At 43.0% G+C, this 16,809-nt stretch overlaps 1 protein-coding gene across 6 annotated transcripts in view; it reads left to right on the top strand.

The window, feature by feature from the left end:
• Positions 1–14,154: 14,154 nt before the first annotated feature.
• The window catches only part of ranbp2 (RAN binding protein 2), a 65,397-nt gene continuing 62,742 nt past the window's right edge, over positions 14,155–16,809 (top strand). For 3 of the 6 annotated variants that reach the window (XM_048597566.1, XM_048597565.1, XM_048597563.1), the window contains exons 1-2: positions 14,163–14,384; positions 15,043–15,110. In XM_048597566.1, coding sequence (XP_048453523.1) covers positions 14,310–14,384; positions 15,043–15,110 — 143 coding nt within the window. In that variant the 5' untranslated portion in view covers positions 14,163–14,309. Of the gene's footprint in view, positions 14,385–15,042; positions 15,111–16,809 lie in introns of all 6 variants that reach the window. The other 3 variants (XM_048597568.1, XM_048597567.1, XR_007262211.1) reach the window with 2 other exon arrangements.

Genomic DNA, 16,809 nt, shown 5'->3' with positions numbered 1-16,809 from the left:
GTCCTCCTAAACTAAAAAGCTTTTATGTCTATGCATAAGCTAAATATTTTACAGACCACTTTAAGTGAATCAATTGAAGAACTAAATGAGGATCCACAGTAATAAGCTCGTAAAGGAGCTAATTCATATAAACCATGAGATGTCAGCTCAAGATGACCCATGAGCATGAAACATCCTGCTAAAGCTGCACCTCCTTCTGTTTTACTATTTATTAATTTGGAATGAACAGCTGTAGTCACTCATACAATGTTCTGAATACATCTTTATTATTAATAATTGTGGCAAATGTTCATTAATCACGAAGACAAGCACAAGCTTGGTGAACCATATAGGTTAGAAATGCTCAACCTACAGCTTCAATCTGCATTGCACAGACCAGGCACAAGTGAGACTTGTTACTTGTGCAGGGTATCACAGCAGTCTGCTCCCCTAAAATTTATAACCTACCAGAAAACACTTGTTGTGACAGAAAAAAATCTGCAAAAGCAATGAAAATGTTTTCAAATTATTTTAATAAGCAGTTCTTCTGTGACACCTCCCCAGTGACCACTTTCTAAGGTGTAATCAAGACAAACCTTTTTTCAGGAAATCAAAAGGTTAGCATAAGGTACTGCCCAGTGGTTATAGCCCTTGAAAAGCCATTAGTTTCCTAAGTTTGCCATTATCCTGATAACTCCATTTTGCAAACAGGAGATACAAAGCTGAATCTTTTTGACCTGCACTTCCAGGACTAACACACAACAAACAGACTTGAAAAACCAATTTGAAAAAGCAGATGTTTCCTGTCATTAAATGTGCTTAGTACTATCCCTTGTGAAGACACACATGCCCAAGTGCAGCCATGAACAGGAAGGAGTTAGGGAAGGATCAGGTTTGGGGGTCTGGAAGAGATTGTGCGACAGGATCACATTGAGCTGGGAGGAGATAGAAGGAAACGGAGAACAGATAGTCTCTTCTGCCTCCCTTCTTGTGGACCTAATCATCTCCCTACTCCTGTCTGTTCTGTCTGACCCAATCTGTTCTCTTCCCTCCAGCCCTGTTCAAATCCTTTTCAAACCTGTGCCTGTTTTGTATGAGACACAATGACATGTAGGGCCTGGAACTAGGCACATGTGCTTTACCAAGTGTGTGCATTTGCGCAGTTACCACAAAGTTCCACAAAATGTTGCCAATTCAAATCTCCTTGCATCTGAGCTTTCACTCAAGTCTTGCACAAGAGATAACAAGTAGTAAGCTGACCAAATTTTCAACAGTAAAAACTGAGGCTTGTTGACACAATCCCTGTCGTATTAAGTTTCAAATTGTGATCTAAAAGTCTGTGTGACTGTGCCCCACGGTGCTGTAGTGCTGAGCTTTGTCTCCCTGAACCCCCATCAAACACTTTTAACTGGAGCTGTGATATCTGCAGTATATCCTCCTCCATCAGTGAGCCAAAGACTGACGACCCATTGAGAAGAAAAGCTTTGCCTAATCTCTGCTTTAAATGGGAAATGCCTGATTTTTAAACAATGGCAAGTGTTCCAGTTTCACCCATAAGAGAAATACCCTCTCCACATCTACCCTGTCAAACTTCTTTTATATAATTCAATCAAGTTGTCTCTTACTCCTCTAAACTCCAGCAGATACAAGTCTAGTTTGTCAAAACTTTCCTCATAAGACAACCCACCCATCCCAGGTTTTAGTTGAGTAAACCTTCTGAACTGCTTCCAATACATTTACATCATTCCTTAAATAAGATGACCAATACTGTGCACAGATGCAGTCTGATCAGTGTCCTGTATAACTGAAGCATAGTTTTGTGTTTAATTTCCTTCACAATAAATTATGGCATTCTATTAGCTTTCCTAATTACTTGTTGTACCTGCATAATAATGTTTTGCAATTCATGCATGAGGGCACTCAGATCTCCCTACACCATGAGTTTTTATTTTCCCAAAGAACCTTTGATGCAGCATCTTGCCAAATGTCTAAAGGAAATCTAAGTACAATACATCTGTCAGTTTACTTTCGTTTACAGAATGTGTTATCTCCACAAAGAACTCCAACAAATTGGTCAAACATGAAACGCTTTTCACAAAACAATATTAGTTCTGATTACAACAACAACAAAAACAAAGTTGCTGGAAAAGCTCAGCACACCTGGCAACATCTGTGAGGGAAAGAACAGAGTTAATCTTTCGGGTCTGGTGACCCTTCCTCCGAATGTTCTGAAGAAGAGTCACCAATCCCGAAATGTTAACTCTGCTTTTTCTCTCACAGATGCTGCCAGACCTGCTGAGCTTTTCCAGCAACTTTGTTTTTGCTCCTGATTTACAGCATCCACAGTTCTTTCGGTTTTAGTTCTGATTACCTACAACTTATCTAAATTCCCTGCTATAACTCCTTTACTAATAGCTCTTAACATTTACCCTATGCCTAATGTTAAACTGACTGACCTGTGGATTCCTGCTTTCTTTTGCCCTCCCTCCGTTTTTGAAAATGAGAGTTAACATTTGCTATCTTCCAAATCAATGGGAGAGTCCCTCATCAAGACAATATTGGAAAGTTAAAGCCAATGTATCAACTTTGAGTGGCCACTTATTCTAAGGCACAAGGATGGAGTCCATCAGGACCCGAGCTCTTGGCAGACTGCAGCTCCCATAAATCACTCAGCATCACTTCCCTGCTAATTCTGATTTTCCTGAGATCTCCCCTTCCTTCTATTTCCCAGTTTACTGCTGCTTCTGGGATGTTCCTTTTGTTCTCTATAGTGAAGACTGATCCAAAATACCTATTAAATTCATTTGCCAATTGTTTATTTTTCATTGTTAATTCTTTCGTCTCACTTTCTATAGGAACAGCGCTCTCTTTATTAACTCTTCTTTAAAACTTTATAGAAATGCTTACTATCTGCTTTTATAATTTTATTAAATGGCTTTAACTTTTACCTTCTTGTTTTTCTGACCTATGGTTATACCGAATATAGCTGCAATGTAACTTTTTTCATCATTTCTCTATTCTGTAACTAAGGGTTGTACCTAGGTCCTCCGTACCTAAGATGGCACCATGTGTTGCTGACATTGTTACACTGTAACTAATCTCGTAAATGAAGAAGCTGTACCTAGGTACATTTATACCTAAGGTGGCGCTGTAAGAGTACATGTGTTAATAAAGCTTATTCAATTCGAGAAAACCATGAAGAGTGAGTCTGTTCTTTGGAATTTATCTTATTTATTGGGGTGTATCTATTCTGTATATTCTGAAATATCCCATTAAGTGTCTGCAACTGTGTCCCTATTGACCTATCCTTTAACTTAATATACCAATTTGCTTTGCCAGCTCTGCTTTCATGTCCTCATAATTGACCTTATTTAAATTTTTACTCAAAATACCTCATTGAATGTAAAATTCAACCATTTTATGGTCACTGCTTCCTAGTGGCATCTTTAGTAATGATCTCATTAATTAATCCTATCTCTTTGCATAATACCAGCTCTATTATAATGTGTGCTTTCTGGTCAGCTCCAGAGTATGCACATCTAAGAAACTACCCTGAAAGCATTCTATGCTGTTCTCATCTAGGTTACTTCTGCCCATTTCCAGTGAACATGTAGATTAAAATCTCCCATATTTATCACTGTACCTTTCTATTTTTTAATTATTCATCCATGGGATGAGAGTGTCACTGGCCAGACCAGCATTTATTGCCCATCTCTAATTGCCCGGTCACCAGTTAAGAGTCAACCACATTGCTGTGGGTCTGGAGTCACATGTAGGCCAGACCAGGTGAGAATGGCAGTTTCCTTCCCTAAAGGACATTTGTGAACCAGATGGGTTTTTTCCCCAACAATCAACAGTCAACTCATAGTCATTGTTAGATTCTGAATTCCAGACTTTTTTTAATTGAATTCAAACTCCACCATCGTGGTATTTAAACCTGGGTCCTCAGAACATTACCTGGAGTCTCTGGATTAACAGTCCAGCGATAATACCACTAGGCCATTGCCTCCCCAAATCTGAAATTCTGAAAATCTCTAAATTTCTTCTTTTATGTAGCACCCAATTGAGTGGTTTCTGTTACGAGGCTTGTACACTACACTCACAAGTGACTTCTTGCCTTTATTATTTATCAATTCCACAAAACTGTTTTGATATCCTGCTTTCCTGAGTCAGGTCATTCCCACTGTATTGAGCTAAAACCATCATTAACTAATAGAATTACCTGTCCACCTTTTCCTATCCTTCCCAACTATAATGTTCTCTTCAATATTCAAGAATCGAAGCAGGACATCTTTCAGCCATGTCTATGTAATGGCTACCAAATCATACTTATATTTGCATTCTCAGTTCATCAGATTTTTTTTCAATTGCTACATACATTCAGATACAGAGACTTTAGTCTATCCTTTTACTTATTTTGTAAATTCTAGTCTTACCTCTTGATTGATTCTTAGATTCATATTCTGTATCCCTTAGTGTCATAGTCTATCGTTTCCAGTATTAATACCTCCTTCTTTAGCTTTGCTACTATGCTTTAATTCATTACGTTTTCCCAAATTTGATCCTTCAGCCCCAGTTAACAATCCTCTCTACTTCCCTAATTTGGCAATTGGCAAGATCTTCGGCCCCAACATGGTTTAGGTGGAAACCATCCTTTTAGTCCAGGTCCCACTTTCCTCAGCACTGGTGCCAGCATCCACCTCTCCTCCACCAGTCTTTGAACCATTCATTCATCACTTCTATCTGATTTATTCTATGCCAGTTGACAGGTAGCTCAAGTAATAATCCAGAGATTGTGACATTTGAGGTTCTGCATCTAATTTGGTGCCTATCTTGGGCGGCATGGTAGCTCAGTGGTTAGCACGGCTGCCTTTCAGCGCCAGGGACCCAGGTTTGATTCCAGCTTCGGGCAGCTGTCTGTGTGGAGTTTAGAGGGCTAAGTGGATTAGCCATGGGAAATGCAGGGTTACAGGGATAGAGTACAGGTCTGGGTGGGATGTCCTTCAGAGGATTGGTATGAACTTGATGGGCCGAATGGCCTGCTTCTACACTATAGGGATTCTGTGATGAATACTGTACGTAAATGTCACATGTTTAAAAGGGACCAGTTAGCTCAGTTGGCTTGATGGTTGATTTGCAATGCAAAGAAATGCCAACACATGGGTTCAATTCCAGGAAGGACTTTCCCTCTCAATCTATCCCTTTGCCTGAGGTGCGATGACCCTCAGGTTAAATGACCACCAGTTGTCTCTCTCTCTAATGAGAGAACAGACCAATGGTCCTGCAAGACCCGGGCAATTTTACCTTTAGCTGTCCTCAGTAGTATAGTGGTTAGTATCCCCGCTTGTCACACGGGAGGCTCCAAGTGATTTTGGGACCTTACAGCGAGAGGGACCCAGTTTTGATTAACCTTAGGTGATGTATGTGTGGACGTTGGACCTTCTCCCCTTGTCTGCGTGTGGGTTTCTTCCCACAGACTAAACATTAATGGGCGACACAGTGACTCGGTGGTTGGCACTGCTGCCTCACAGTGCCAGGGGCCTTCACTGATATTAGGAGAGTTCATCATGCCATTTTGCTGCTAGTTGATGCTCATGCATTCTGATGGTTAGTTTCCTTCCAGTGTGTCTGATGTATTGTTTGTGGCAGTCGTTGCATGGTATTTTGTAAACCACGTTAGTTCTGCATGTTGTGGGAATGGAGTCTTTAATCCTTGCAAGTGTTTGTTGTAGAGTGGCTGTGGGCTTGTGGGCTATCATGATTCCTAGTGATCTTAGGAGTCTTGTTGTCAGTTCTGATATGTCCTTCATGTAGGGCAGTGTGGCCAGTGTGGCCAGTGTGTTAGGGCGTACTGTGTCCTCCTGTTGTTGTCTGTTTAGTAGGCATCTGTGGATGAAATTGCGGGGATATCTGTTTAAAGCAAGGATCTTGTATCAGTGTTCTTCCTCTTTCTTGTGTAGTTCTGGAGTGTTGCAGTGTGTCCTGGCCTGTTTAAATAGTGTCCTAATGCAACTTTGTTTGTGGACATTGTGGTGGTTGATGTGGACAACAACCAACTTCCGTTTCTGGAAGTTAAAGTTGTGCGTATGACCAACACAGAGTTCCAAACCTCAGTATACAGAAAAGCAACCCATACGGATCAAATCCTCAACTTCTTCAGCAATGACTTCATTCTTACATGGTTATCATTAGGCTAGCCATTTAACTAAATTTGCCATAGAGTCATTCAGCATGGAAAAAGATCATTTGTCTAAATCGTCCATGCCAACCAAGTTTCCCAAACTAAACTAGTCCCATTAGCTTGCGTTTGGCCCATGTTGCTCTAAACACTTCCTATTCACAAACCTGTCCAAATGTCTTTTAAATGTTCTAACTGTACCTGCATCTAGCACTTCCTCTTGCAGTTCATTCCATATACAAACCACCCTCTGTGAGAAAAAACTGTCCCTTTTAAATCTTTCTCCTCTCACCTTAAAATTATGCCATCTAGTTTTGAACTCTCCTACCCTGGGGAAAAGACCTTTGTGTTCACCTTGTCTATGCCCCTCATGATTTTAAAAACCTCTATAATGTCACCCCTCAAGTGCCTACACTCCAAAATGAAAAAAGTCCCAGTCTATCCAGCCTTTCCTTAAAACTCAAACCCTTGAATCCCGATAACATCCTTGTAAATCTTTTCTGCACCCTCTCCAATTTAATAATATCCTTTCTATATCTGGGTGACCAGAACTCCAAAACTCCAAAAGTAGCCTCACCAACATCCTGTACAACTGCAACATGAGATCCCAACTCCTATACTCAATGGTCTAAGCAATGAAGGCAAGCGTGCTAAACACCTTAACCATCCTGTATAAATGTGACACAACTTTCAAGGAATTAAGTACCTGAACCTGTAGGTCTCTCTGTTTGACAACACTCCCCAGAGCCCTACTATTAACTGTGTATGTCCTGCCCTTGTTTGACTTATCAAAATGCAACATCTCATTTATCTAAATTAAACTCCATCTGGCACTCCACGGCCCATTGGCCCAATTGATCAAGATCCCTTCATAATCTTAGATAACCTTCTTCACTGTCTACCATACCACCCAATTTTGGTGTCATCTGCAAACTTACTAATCATGCTTCCTATATTCTCATCCAAATTGTTTATATAAATGACAAACAACAGTGGACCCAGCACTGATCCCTGATAGTCACAGGCTCCAGTCCAAAAAAACAACCCTCCACTATCGCCCTGTGTCTCCTACTGTCAAGCCAATTTTGTATCCAAGTGACTAGCTCTCCCTGGATCTAACGTTGCAAAACATTCTACCATTCGGTGCCTTGTTGAATGCCTTGCTGAAGTCCATACAAACAACATCCACTGCTTTGCCTTCATCAATCTTCTTTGTCACTTCAAAAAATTCAATCAAATTTGTGAGACAAAGTCATGGTGACTATCCCTAATTAGTGCTTGCCTCTTCAAATGCATGTTTATCCTGTCTCTCAGAATGCCCTCCAACACCACTGGTCTAAGGTTCCTTGGAGTTTCCATGCAGCCTTTCTGAAATAAAGGCAAAACATTAGTCACCCTTCAGTCTTTTGGCACCTCATCTGTGGCTGTAGATGATACAAATATCTATCATGGGCCCTGTAATTTCTTCCCTAGCTTCCTAAAAGTGGGATTTGAACTCATGTCCCGGCACATTAAACTGAGATTCTGGATTACTAGCCATCCAGCAATATTACCACTCCATCATCATCTTCCAGGTTACAGACCAAAAGATTGAGGTTGGGAGACTATTTTCTGATTGGCACAGACAAGACGAGTTCTTATTTTTTTGCTAAACAACCTGCTCAGAGATATTATTACACACCTCTGGAGGAGGGGGACTTGAACCTAGGTCTCTCAGTCCAGAGGCAGGGACACTACAACTGCACCACAAGCAGGCCCTTTCTGTGCCCCCAGATACCGATTATTATATGGTTGCAACAGAATCGCAAGCACAGGGAAATCTAGCAAAGATATGAGGATTTTATGATGGAATAGGAATGACAGATTCCAGTCTAACCTACTGGCTGTGTGGTCGGAATTCCAAACCAAGCACCATGCTGCAGTACCAGTGACCATGATGCATCTACTGATGATTACCACTGTTTGCTGTCTTAGAGTCGTATCTCCAGTTTTTATATTGCATTTTTCTTTCTGTCTTCAAATTCATGACAGACTGTTCCCTTATTTTTTTACCATCCATCCCCGCAACCTTCCACCACCTCCTTTTCCCTGTTCTATATTTGTGTAAAATCAGATAATTTCTGATACCTTGTGGTGATAACCTGTCACCAATCTAAACATTTGGGCAGCATTTTGTCCATGGTGCAATGTGCCCAAGAGCAAAACTAGACTTGGGCAGCATTTATGCTCTCACATTTAGAACTGTCTCCCATGTGTGATTTGAAGTAAAATGTAATGTAAGATTAAGCAAAAACCCCCAATATTAAAACATATGGACAAAACCCTGGACTTTCAAAACTTTTAAAAGAAAAGGGACAGCTGGACTGAGTTCTGTGGGAAATACATAACACAACCAGCAGAATGGGCATTGAAGTCTGGGACTACTGTTCATCCTGGAATCCCAATGCATCTCTCTAGGGAACAATCAACTGAAACCAACAGACCCTACCCAAGACAACTGTTACACCTCAGGCTACACAATGCTGATTGTATGGGGCTGACAGAGATGCTGGATTTGAGCAGAGATAACAGTCATTATAACTGCCAGCCCTGATCTTATCTGAAGGGCCTTTTTTGAAAATAAGCTTTTGCACGAAAAGCTGCCCCACAGGCTTCCCCCACAAGCAGCTTTGGAACCAAGCACTGAGAACAGGGAAGCCGAACCCAGGGCCTCATCGAAACAAAGGACATCCGAGACGGGGGAAGCCAACCGAGAGAAATCTGAACAAGAGCTTCCGAGCATGGGCCTTTCCAAGCTGACAACACTGATGGCGAGAACCTCAACAACTGACCATAACCATTAGAACTAAAGACTGACAACTTGAAGAAACAACCGACTTGACCAATACCACAAGCCCCAGACACAACGCAAGGAGAAAACCGGGCTCGCCAAACCAGAAGAAGGTAACAAAACATTGCTCCGGTATCCTTGTTTTCCTGTTGCAATTGCAGTTGGAGCAAGCGCTGAAGTTTCCTGTAGTGCTGCATAATTTAGTGAAAGAACCATGGGACTTATAGATTAAGATGAGTCAACTTGACCAACTGGACCTTAATGTTGATGCTTACTTAACTGGAGCTACATGACCCCATTTCCTTGCCCGTTCTCACAGCTCTTACTATTGTCTGTTTTTAAACACATATCTAATTCAAATTTAAAAGATACCACAGTCATATGGTAAAGCATAAACATTCTCACATCAAGTTCCCCCCTCCGGTAAAAGAAAATGCCCTCAACCGCGTCTCTTACGTTTCCCGCACCTCTGCCTCACATCCCCTCCCCCCAACAAAAACAAGGCAGAATCCCATTGTCCTCATGTATCACCCCACCAACCTCCGCATCCAACGTATCATTCTCCACCACTTCCGCCACCTACAATCTGACTCCACAACCAAGGATATATTTCCCTCCCCACCCGTATCTGCCTTCTGTAGGGACCGGTCTCTCTTCAACTCCCTCGTCCGCTCCACACTTCCCACTAGCCCCATCACCCCCGGCACCTTTCCCTGCAACCGCAGGATGTGCTACACCTGCCCCTACACTTCGCCCCTCCCCTCCATCCAAGGCACAAATCAAACCTTCCACATTAGTCAGGGGTTCACCTGCACATTCGTCAATGTAGTCTACTGCATCTGCTGCTCCCGATGTGGCCTCCTGTACATCAATGAGACCAAGCGGAGGCTTGGAGACCGCTTTGTAGAGCATCTGCGCTCTGTTTGTGACAAACGACCAAATTTCCAGCTGCGAACCATTTTAACTCCCCCTCCCACTCCCTGGGTGACATGTCCATCCTGGGCCTCCTCCAGTGGCACAATGACGCCACCTGGAAACTGGAGGAGCAGCACCTCACATTCCGCCTTGGGAGTCGACAACCCAATGGCCTAAACGTGAATTTTACCAGTTTCAAAATCTCCCCACCCCTGGTCTCATCCCATGACCAACCCTCCCTCTCAACCCTGCCTCCATGATCTGACACAACCTGTCCACCTTCTCTCCCACCTATCTGCCCCTCCCACCTTACTGAACAATCCCCACCACTACCTACCTGCACTCACCTATCAACATCCCACCCACCTTCCCCAGCCCCCCCCCCCTCTCTATGTATTTCTGAGCTCCCTTCCCCCTCCCCATTTCTGAAGAAGGTTCCCGACCCGAAACGTCAGCTTTCCTGCTCCTCTGATGCTGCCTGGCCTGCTGCACTCCTCCAGCTTCACACTGAGTTATCCCAGCATTCTCACATATTATGATAAAGGAGTAGAAAATTACAAAGGGACATAGGTCAAATGTATGGAGAACAACGCACGCTTTGAACCTCAAATAAAGAGAGATCATTGATCAGTAGATGCCTGTATTAGCAGAGCTTTAAGAATTTTGTGTATTTGTGTAGCTATAAATGATCTCGTTAAAGACAGAATTGTAATAGGAATAACAGATACCACAATAAGAACATGTCCAGTAAGAGATGAGAATGCGATCCACATGTGCAGAAGCGCTTAATTTGTAAATCAGCAACTGGACTATTTTCATGGCAGAACAGACCAATCCTTGCAATATGCTGATAGACATAGGGGCAGTAAGATCATGGTCAAAGGGTAGGTTGCAAATTCGGAACTGCCCAGCATCCCCAGTGCCAGTGTCATCTTTAAAAGGCTGTTATGCATCTGTACAAGTGCTGGCAGCCCGAAGCTGCCCTGCACAGTTCCTGATATTTGCCTGATTCTTAGCAAATGAGAGGAATATGATGTCCCACTTTGTGGGTGTGACCTGGAGGTCCTGCTGCTTGGGGTAATACAGGGGCAGGATGTCCTCTACTCCCAGGACAGGCAATGGAAGTCGTGACACTAGACCATGCCAGCTTGGTCCAAAGTTGCTACCATTTCACTGCAGTCTCAGCCAACTGGATGAATGAATAACAATGTAGGAAGAAGGTCAATATCTCTCCACTTCACCAGGATAAATGCTACAGCTCTCTATATTGTACCCATATCCCACCAAGAGTTGATAATAAAATCTGGAATTAAAATCTTGGCTTAGGAACTATCACTGATCATCATCAAAAGTGTAATGTCCTTCAAGGAAGGAAATCAGTCAGCCTTAACTGCTCTGGCCTACATGTGACTCTAGACCACAGCAACATTGTTAACTCCTTAACTAGCCTCTGGAAGGGTAACTAGGGTTGGGCAACAAATGCTTGCCGTGCTGGTAATGTGTACATCTCATGCAAGAATAACAAATATACATAGATGTATTGGACATAGCACTTGGGGCTAAAGGGATCAAAGGATATGGAGAAAAGCAGGAACAGGCTATTGAGTTGGATGACCAGCCAAGATCCTAATGATTGGCAGTGCAGGTCTGAAGGACTGAATGGCCTACTTCTAGAATTATAGAATCCCTGCAGTGCAGAGAGAGGCCATTCGGACCATTGACTCTGCACCGGCCCTCTGAAGAGCATTCCTCCCAGACCTAACCCCTAACCATATCCCCATAACTCTGCATTTACCATGGCTAACTCATTTAGCCCACACATCCCTGGCCACTACGGGGCAATTTAGTACGACCAATCCACCTAACCTGCATATCTTCGGACTGTGGGAGGAAACCAGAACACCTGGAGAAACCCCTGCCAAAATGGGGAGAACATGCAAACTCCACACAGACAGTCGCCCAAGGCCTGAATCGCATCCAGGTCCCTGGCATTGTAAGGCAGCAGTGCTAGCCACTGAGCTACCATGCTGCCTCATACTCCTGTGGCTATTTTCTATGTGTCTGTGTAAATCAAACAAATTAAGCAGACATACACAAGGTAATTCTCAAGCGCAGAAACACATGTACTATAAGCAAGGAAAGTAGTTGAATTTAAATATGAATGTCACATTGCACCCAAATTACTCTTCCAATAGCAAAAAAAATTACAAGCCAAAATTAGTGACAGGTATGAGTAATGAAATCAAAGTGAAATAGCAGAAAGCCAAATTTAATTTTGATAAGACTACTAAACCATTGCCAGAGTTGAGCACTGGGGTGTCAGTCAGGGTGCAACCTTCAACGCCTTGAAAATGTCATTATATGGAGGTGCCAGTGTTGGACTGGGGTTGACAAAGTCAGAAGTCACAGGACGCCAGGTTTTGGCCCAACAGGTTTATTTCAAATCACAAGCTTTCGGAGCGCAGCCCCTTCATTGGGTGCAGTGAGAGAGAAGCACATGGACACAGAGTTTATAGGCAGAGAGATCAAGGGTTCAGAGATCAAAAGATCATACAACTGGTGTGGGTGGAGTGTCAGATAATAAGTCTCTGCAGGTGACCATGAGTGTTAGACAGTGAGTAAAGTGTCAACAGCTGATTAACCAGTGAAGGGATGACCTATAATCTGACTAAATGAGACAGAGAGAGAATTACAAAAAATCAAAAATAAGATGGTGCTGGAGACATACTAAATGACTGGAATAACATGATAGGTATAAGAATCGCATGCCGAAGGTCTAACCAAAGTAATAAGTAATTCAAAACTGTACAAACCAATTAAGGCACAGAGATCATAACAATTTATCAAGGAGATGGTGTCAAAACAGCCAGTAAGGAAGATTTTACAGGTACAGAAGTGTGGTGGGGTCACATGTAGCATGACATGAACCCAAGATCACGGTTGAGGCCATCTTCATGGGTACAGAACTTGGTTATCAGTCCCTGCTTGGCGATTCTGCATTGTTGTGTTTCTCGAAGTCCAGCTTGGAGGATGCTTACCCAAGAATCAGAGGCTGAATACGCTTGACTGCTGAAGTGTTCCCTGACTGGGAGGGAACATTCCTGTCTGGCTTCAGCAGTCAAAGCCACCTGATGAAGGGGTTGTGCTCCAAAAGCTTGATTTCAAATAAACCTGTTGGACTATAACCTAGTGTCCTGTAACTTCTGACTTTGAAAAAGTCAACCCAAGTGGTAACCTACAACTTGCCTAGAGCAGTTGTCATTTCAATTGTGTACAGTGGAAATGAATGCCTCAATTTATGGTTGCAACTGCAGGAGCATAAATTCATACAGTGGAGCTGTTCTTTCACTGTAGGTAGCCATTCAATAAGATTTAACTTTTTGAGACCAGTGACCCTTAATTAGAATCATTCTGATGAAGAGTCACTGCATGTGAAATGTAAACAGTTTTTCTCTTTACAGATCCTGCGAGGCCTGCCGAGTTTTCCAGCAATTTCTGTTTTTGTTTCGGATTTCCAACATCTGCAGTTCTTTCATTTTTTTGCTAATACATTGGAACAGGTGTGTATAATGGGTAGCTTCGGTATCCCACATTGTAAATAGTAACATATGCCATGCAATTTTGTTATTTTTGCAAATGAAAAAATTGTTCGGCATAGAAACACAATACAAAATATAGTGGTACTAAAATGCTCATGGTTTGCCATAGTCACCTGACTTTTGCTCACTGCAAAATATTCATTTTAGTGCCAATGCAATAAAGACACAATACAAACTAGATTCGAAACCGGATGCCGGAATTTGAAACAAAAACAAAAACTAGTGGAAAAACTCAACAAGTCTGGCAGCATCTGTGGAGAGAAAGCAGAGATAACGTTTCAGGTCCTGTGACCTTTCTGAATAAGTGAGTTCTCTTATTAATCTGATTTATCTTCACAGATGCTGCCAAACCTGCTGAGTTTTTCCAGCAACTTCTGTTTTTGCACAAAATAAACTGATCTCCTGTGAGTTTGTGACAAAAGAATACACCTTTTCTGTGCGCATACGTTCAGTGACCTGATTAAACCTCTCACTGTGGAGCATCAGAATAAAAACTGCTCTTCCGAAATCCAAAACTTCAACCTCGCGAGATTTGGGTGTAATCTCGCACTCGTTGTTGACGTCACCTCGGGATTACGTCCGGCGTTCCTTGTGACTTCAGCGGCCGGCGTGTGATTGGCGACCGTCGGGCGAAGGCGCAGGCGCATTGTGCGCCGTTGGGCACAGTTTTGTCGTGCGGCGTCGGCGGAACCGGTGCTGAAAGCTCTGTGTTCAGGACGGAAGGGATGGTGTAGGACCGGAACTGATCTGAGAGGAGTGGCGTTTATCAAACCGTGTATACACAGCTGCCCGAGGCCGGTGAGGACGCATGATGCGCAGTAAGGCCGAAGTGGATAGGTACATTGCCTCGATGCAGGGCGTCACGCCGCTCTCACCCCGTGAGGTGAGTGTCCAACACTGCGGGATGTGGAGACAAACTGCGCGGGCTAGGAAAGCGCGGGCAGTGCAGATTGTGGCCTCAGCTGCTAGGCCTCGCCTCTGTCAGGCCCTGCGGTTGTGTTCTGAGGAATTAAGGCAAGAATCTATCAATTTGTTAAGCAGCTGTAGTTTAGCACTTTGTTTCAAAGTGGAGGCGGCAGTGATCTGTATTGAAGTTTGGCGATGCTGGATTCTATAAACTAAGCTCATCCAGACTTTCAGTTTTGATCCCGCTTTTGAAGAAATGAAACTAGTCATAGATGCTTAATAGACATAACAAGGTGTAGGACTGGATGAACACAGCAGGCCAAACAGCATCAGAGGAGCAGGAAGGCTGACGTTTCGGGCCTAGACCCTTCTTCAGCATCTGCAGTTCCTACTATCTCTGAAACAATAGATGCTTAATAGAAAGTTTCTATTGACATCAGCATGTGAAATGTACGAATTGCTATAAGTAGTTCATTGACTTCTTAGTTTGTTTGCAGATGTAATAATGGTTTGTACCGATTGATGAATTTTATGCAGTGAGCTGTTAAACAAATTTGTATATCCTGAGGAATTTTTTTGAAGTGTACTCTTCAAAATTTTGTCTATTTCACATAACCTTCCAACTTCCTTTTCAGAAATCACTCAAAGGGTTTTTGTTTGCAAAACTCTATTATGAAGCCAAGGAGTATGAACTTGCAAAGAGGTAAAGAATTTTTTTCAGTATGTGCTATTTTAAAATGAATCTCCTTGGGCTATTCTAAAAGTTTTCCAATTTATGCACTGACTAAAATTGCCTGACTAATCAAAACCATAAAATCCATGTTGTGGTAATAAGAAACAATATAAACACTTAAATCTTTTTAAATACTTATGTTATCCATCTTGCTCTCTGTATCCTGTTTTAAACTGTAACTTTTCCAAATGTATTCTGTTACCAGATTTTTTTTCTGTTCCTGATGTTAGTGTGTATATCATGTATACAGAGAGGAAGATCACCTTCTACAGTACTTTAAAGTAGTGAATTGTCCTGATGTGCTTGAAGAAAGCACTATAATATGGTATATGAGACTGAGCCATTTGACATAAAAAGACAGATAACAAAAAACTTTGTTGTAGGAGCAGGTCCTTTGCCCCTTAACGGAGGAAGGGGAGGCAGAGAGCTATAGGGAAAGTGTTCTATAGCCTGTGACTGAAAAACTGAAGGTATGGATGCTAATCAGGAACAAAAACAAGTTGCTAGAAAAGCTCAGCAGGTCTAGTAGCATCTGTGAAGAAACGATCAGTTAACGTTTCAGGTCTGGTCACCCTTCCTCAGAACCGATGGTAGCTGGGAAAACGTCTGTTTATATGCAGAAAATGGGGAGGGAGATGAGGCAGGGAGCAAACAATAGGATAAAGGATGGAGCCTGAGGAGAGGAGCAGTTGGATAGACAAAGGAGTTCATAATGATCAGTCTAGGAGAGTGAATAGCTGTTAATGGGGACTGATGGTGACTAACAATAGGTAGTGTGTAATTGCAGGCTATGTGATAACAAGGCCTGGTGTGTTGGGTAGGGGGCTAGGACATGGGAGAATTTAGGCCCTAAGATTATTGAACTCAATACTGAGTCCAGAGGGCTGCAGGGTCCCCAAGCAGAAGATGAGATGCTGTTCTTCCACCTTGCATTGAGCTTTGCTGGAACACTGCAGCAAGCCAGAGACAGAGATTTTGGCCAAGGAACAGGGTGGTGTGTTAAAGTGGCAGGCAACTGGAAGCTTGGGGTTTTTTTTGTGAGCGGAGCATAGATGTTCTGCAAAGAGGTCACCCAGTCTACGCTTCGTTTCCCCAAAGTAGAGGAGACCACATTGTGAGCAGCGAATGCAGTAGACTAGATTCTGGGAAGTGCAGGTGAAGTATTGTTTCACCTGGAAGGTATGTTTGAGCCCTTGGTTACTGGAGTGGGAGGAGCTAAGTGGCAAGTGTTGCACCTTCGCCGGTTGCAGGGGAGGGGGATGTTGGGGTGAAGGAAGTGTGGACTAGGGTGTCCCAGAGGGAACAGCCCCTTCTGAAGGTGGATAGGGGAGGAGAATGTGTGTCTGGTAGTGGCATCTCACTGGAGGTGATGAAAATGGAATCTGATCTTCTGGATGTGGATGCTGGTGGGATGGGAGGTAAGGACAAGGGGAACCTTTATCGCTGTTGGGGGGGGGGGGGGAAGAGAGGGTGTGAGGGCGGAAGTGTGGGAGATAGGTTGGACCCGGTTGAGGGCCCTGTTGACAACGGTGCTCGGGAATCCTTGGTTGAGGAAGAAAGTGGACGATTTGGAGGTTCCCTTGTTGAAGTTGGCCTCCGATCGTAGCTGGGAAAACATCGGTTTATATGCAGAAAATAAGGAGGGGGATGGGACAGGGAGTAAACGATA

Source organism: Rhincodon typus, chromosome 6 (genome assembly GCF_021869965.1).
Source record: "Rhincodon typus isolate 14 chromosome 6, sRhiTyp1.1, whole genome shotgun sequence".
In the NCBI taxonomy this organism is placed as follows: Eukaryota; Metazoa; Chordata; class Chondrichthyes; order Orectolobiformes; family Rhincodontidae; genus Rhincodon; species Rhincodon typus.
This window is presented reverse-complemented; position numbering and strand designations above follow the sequence as displayed.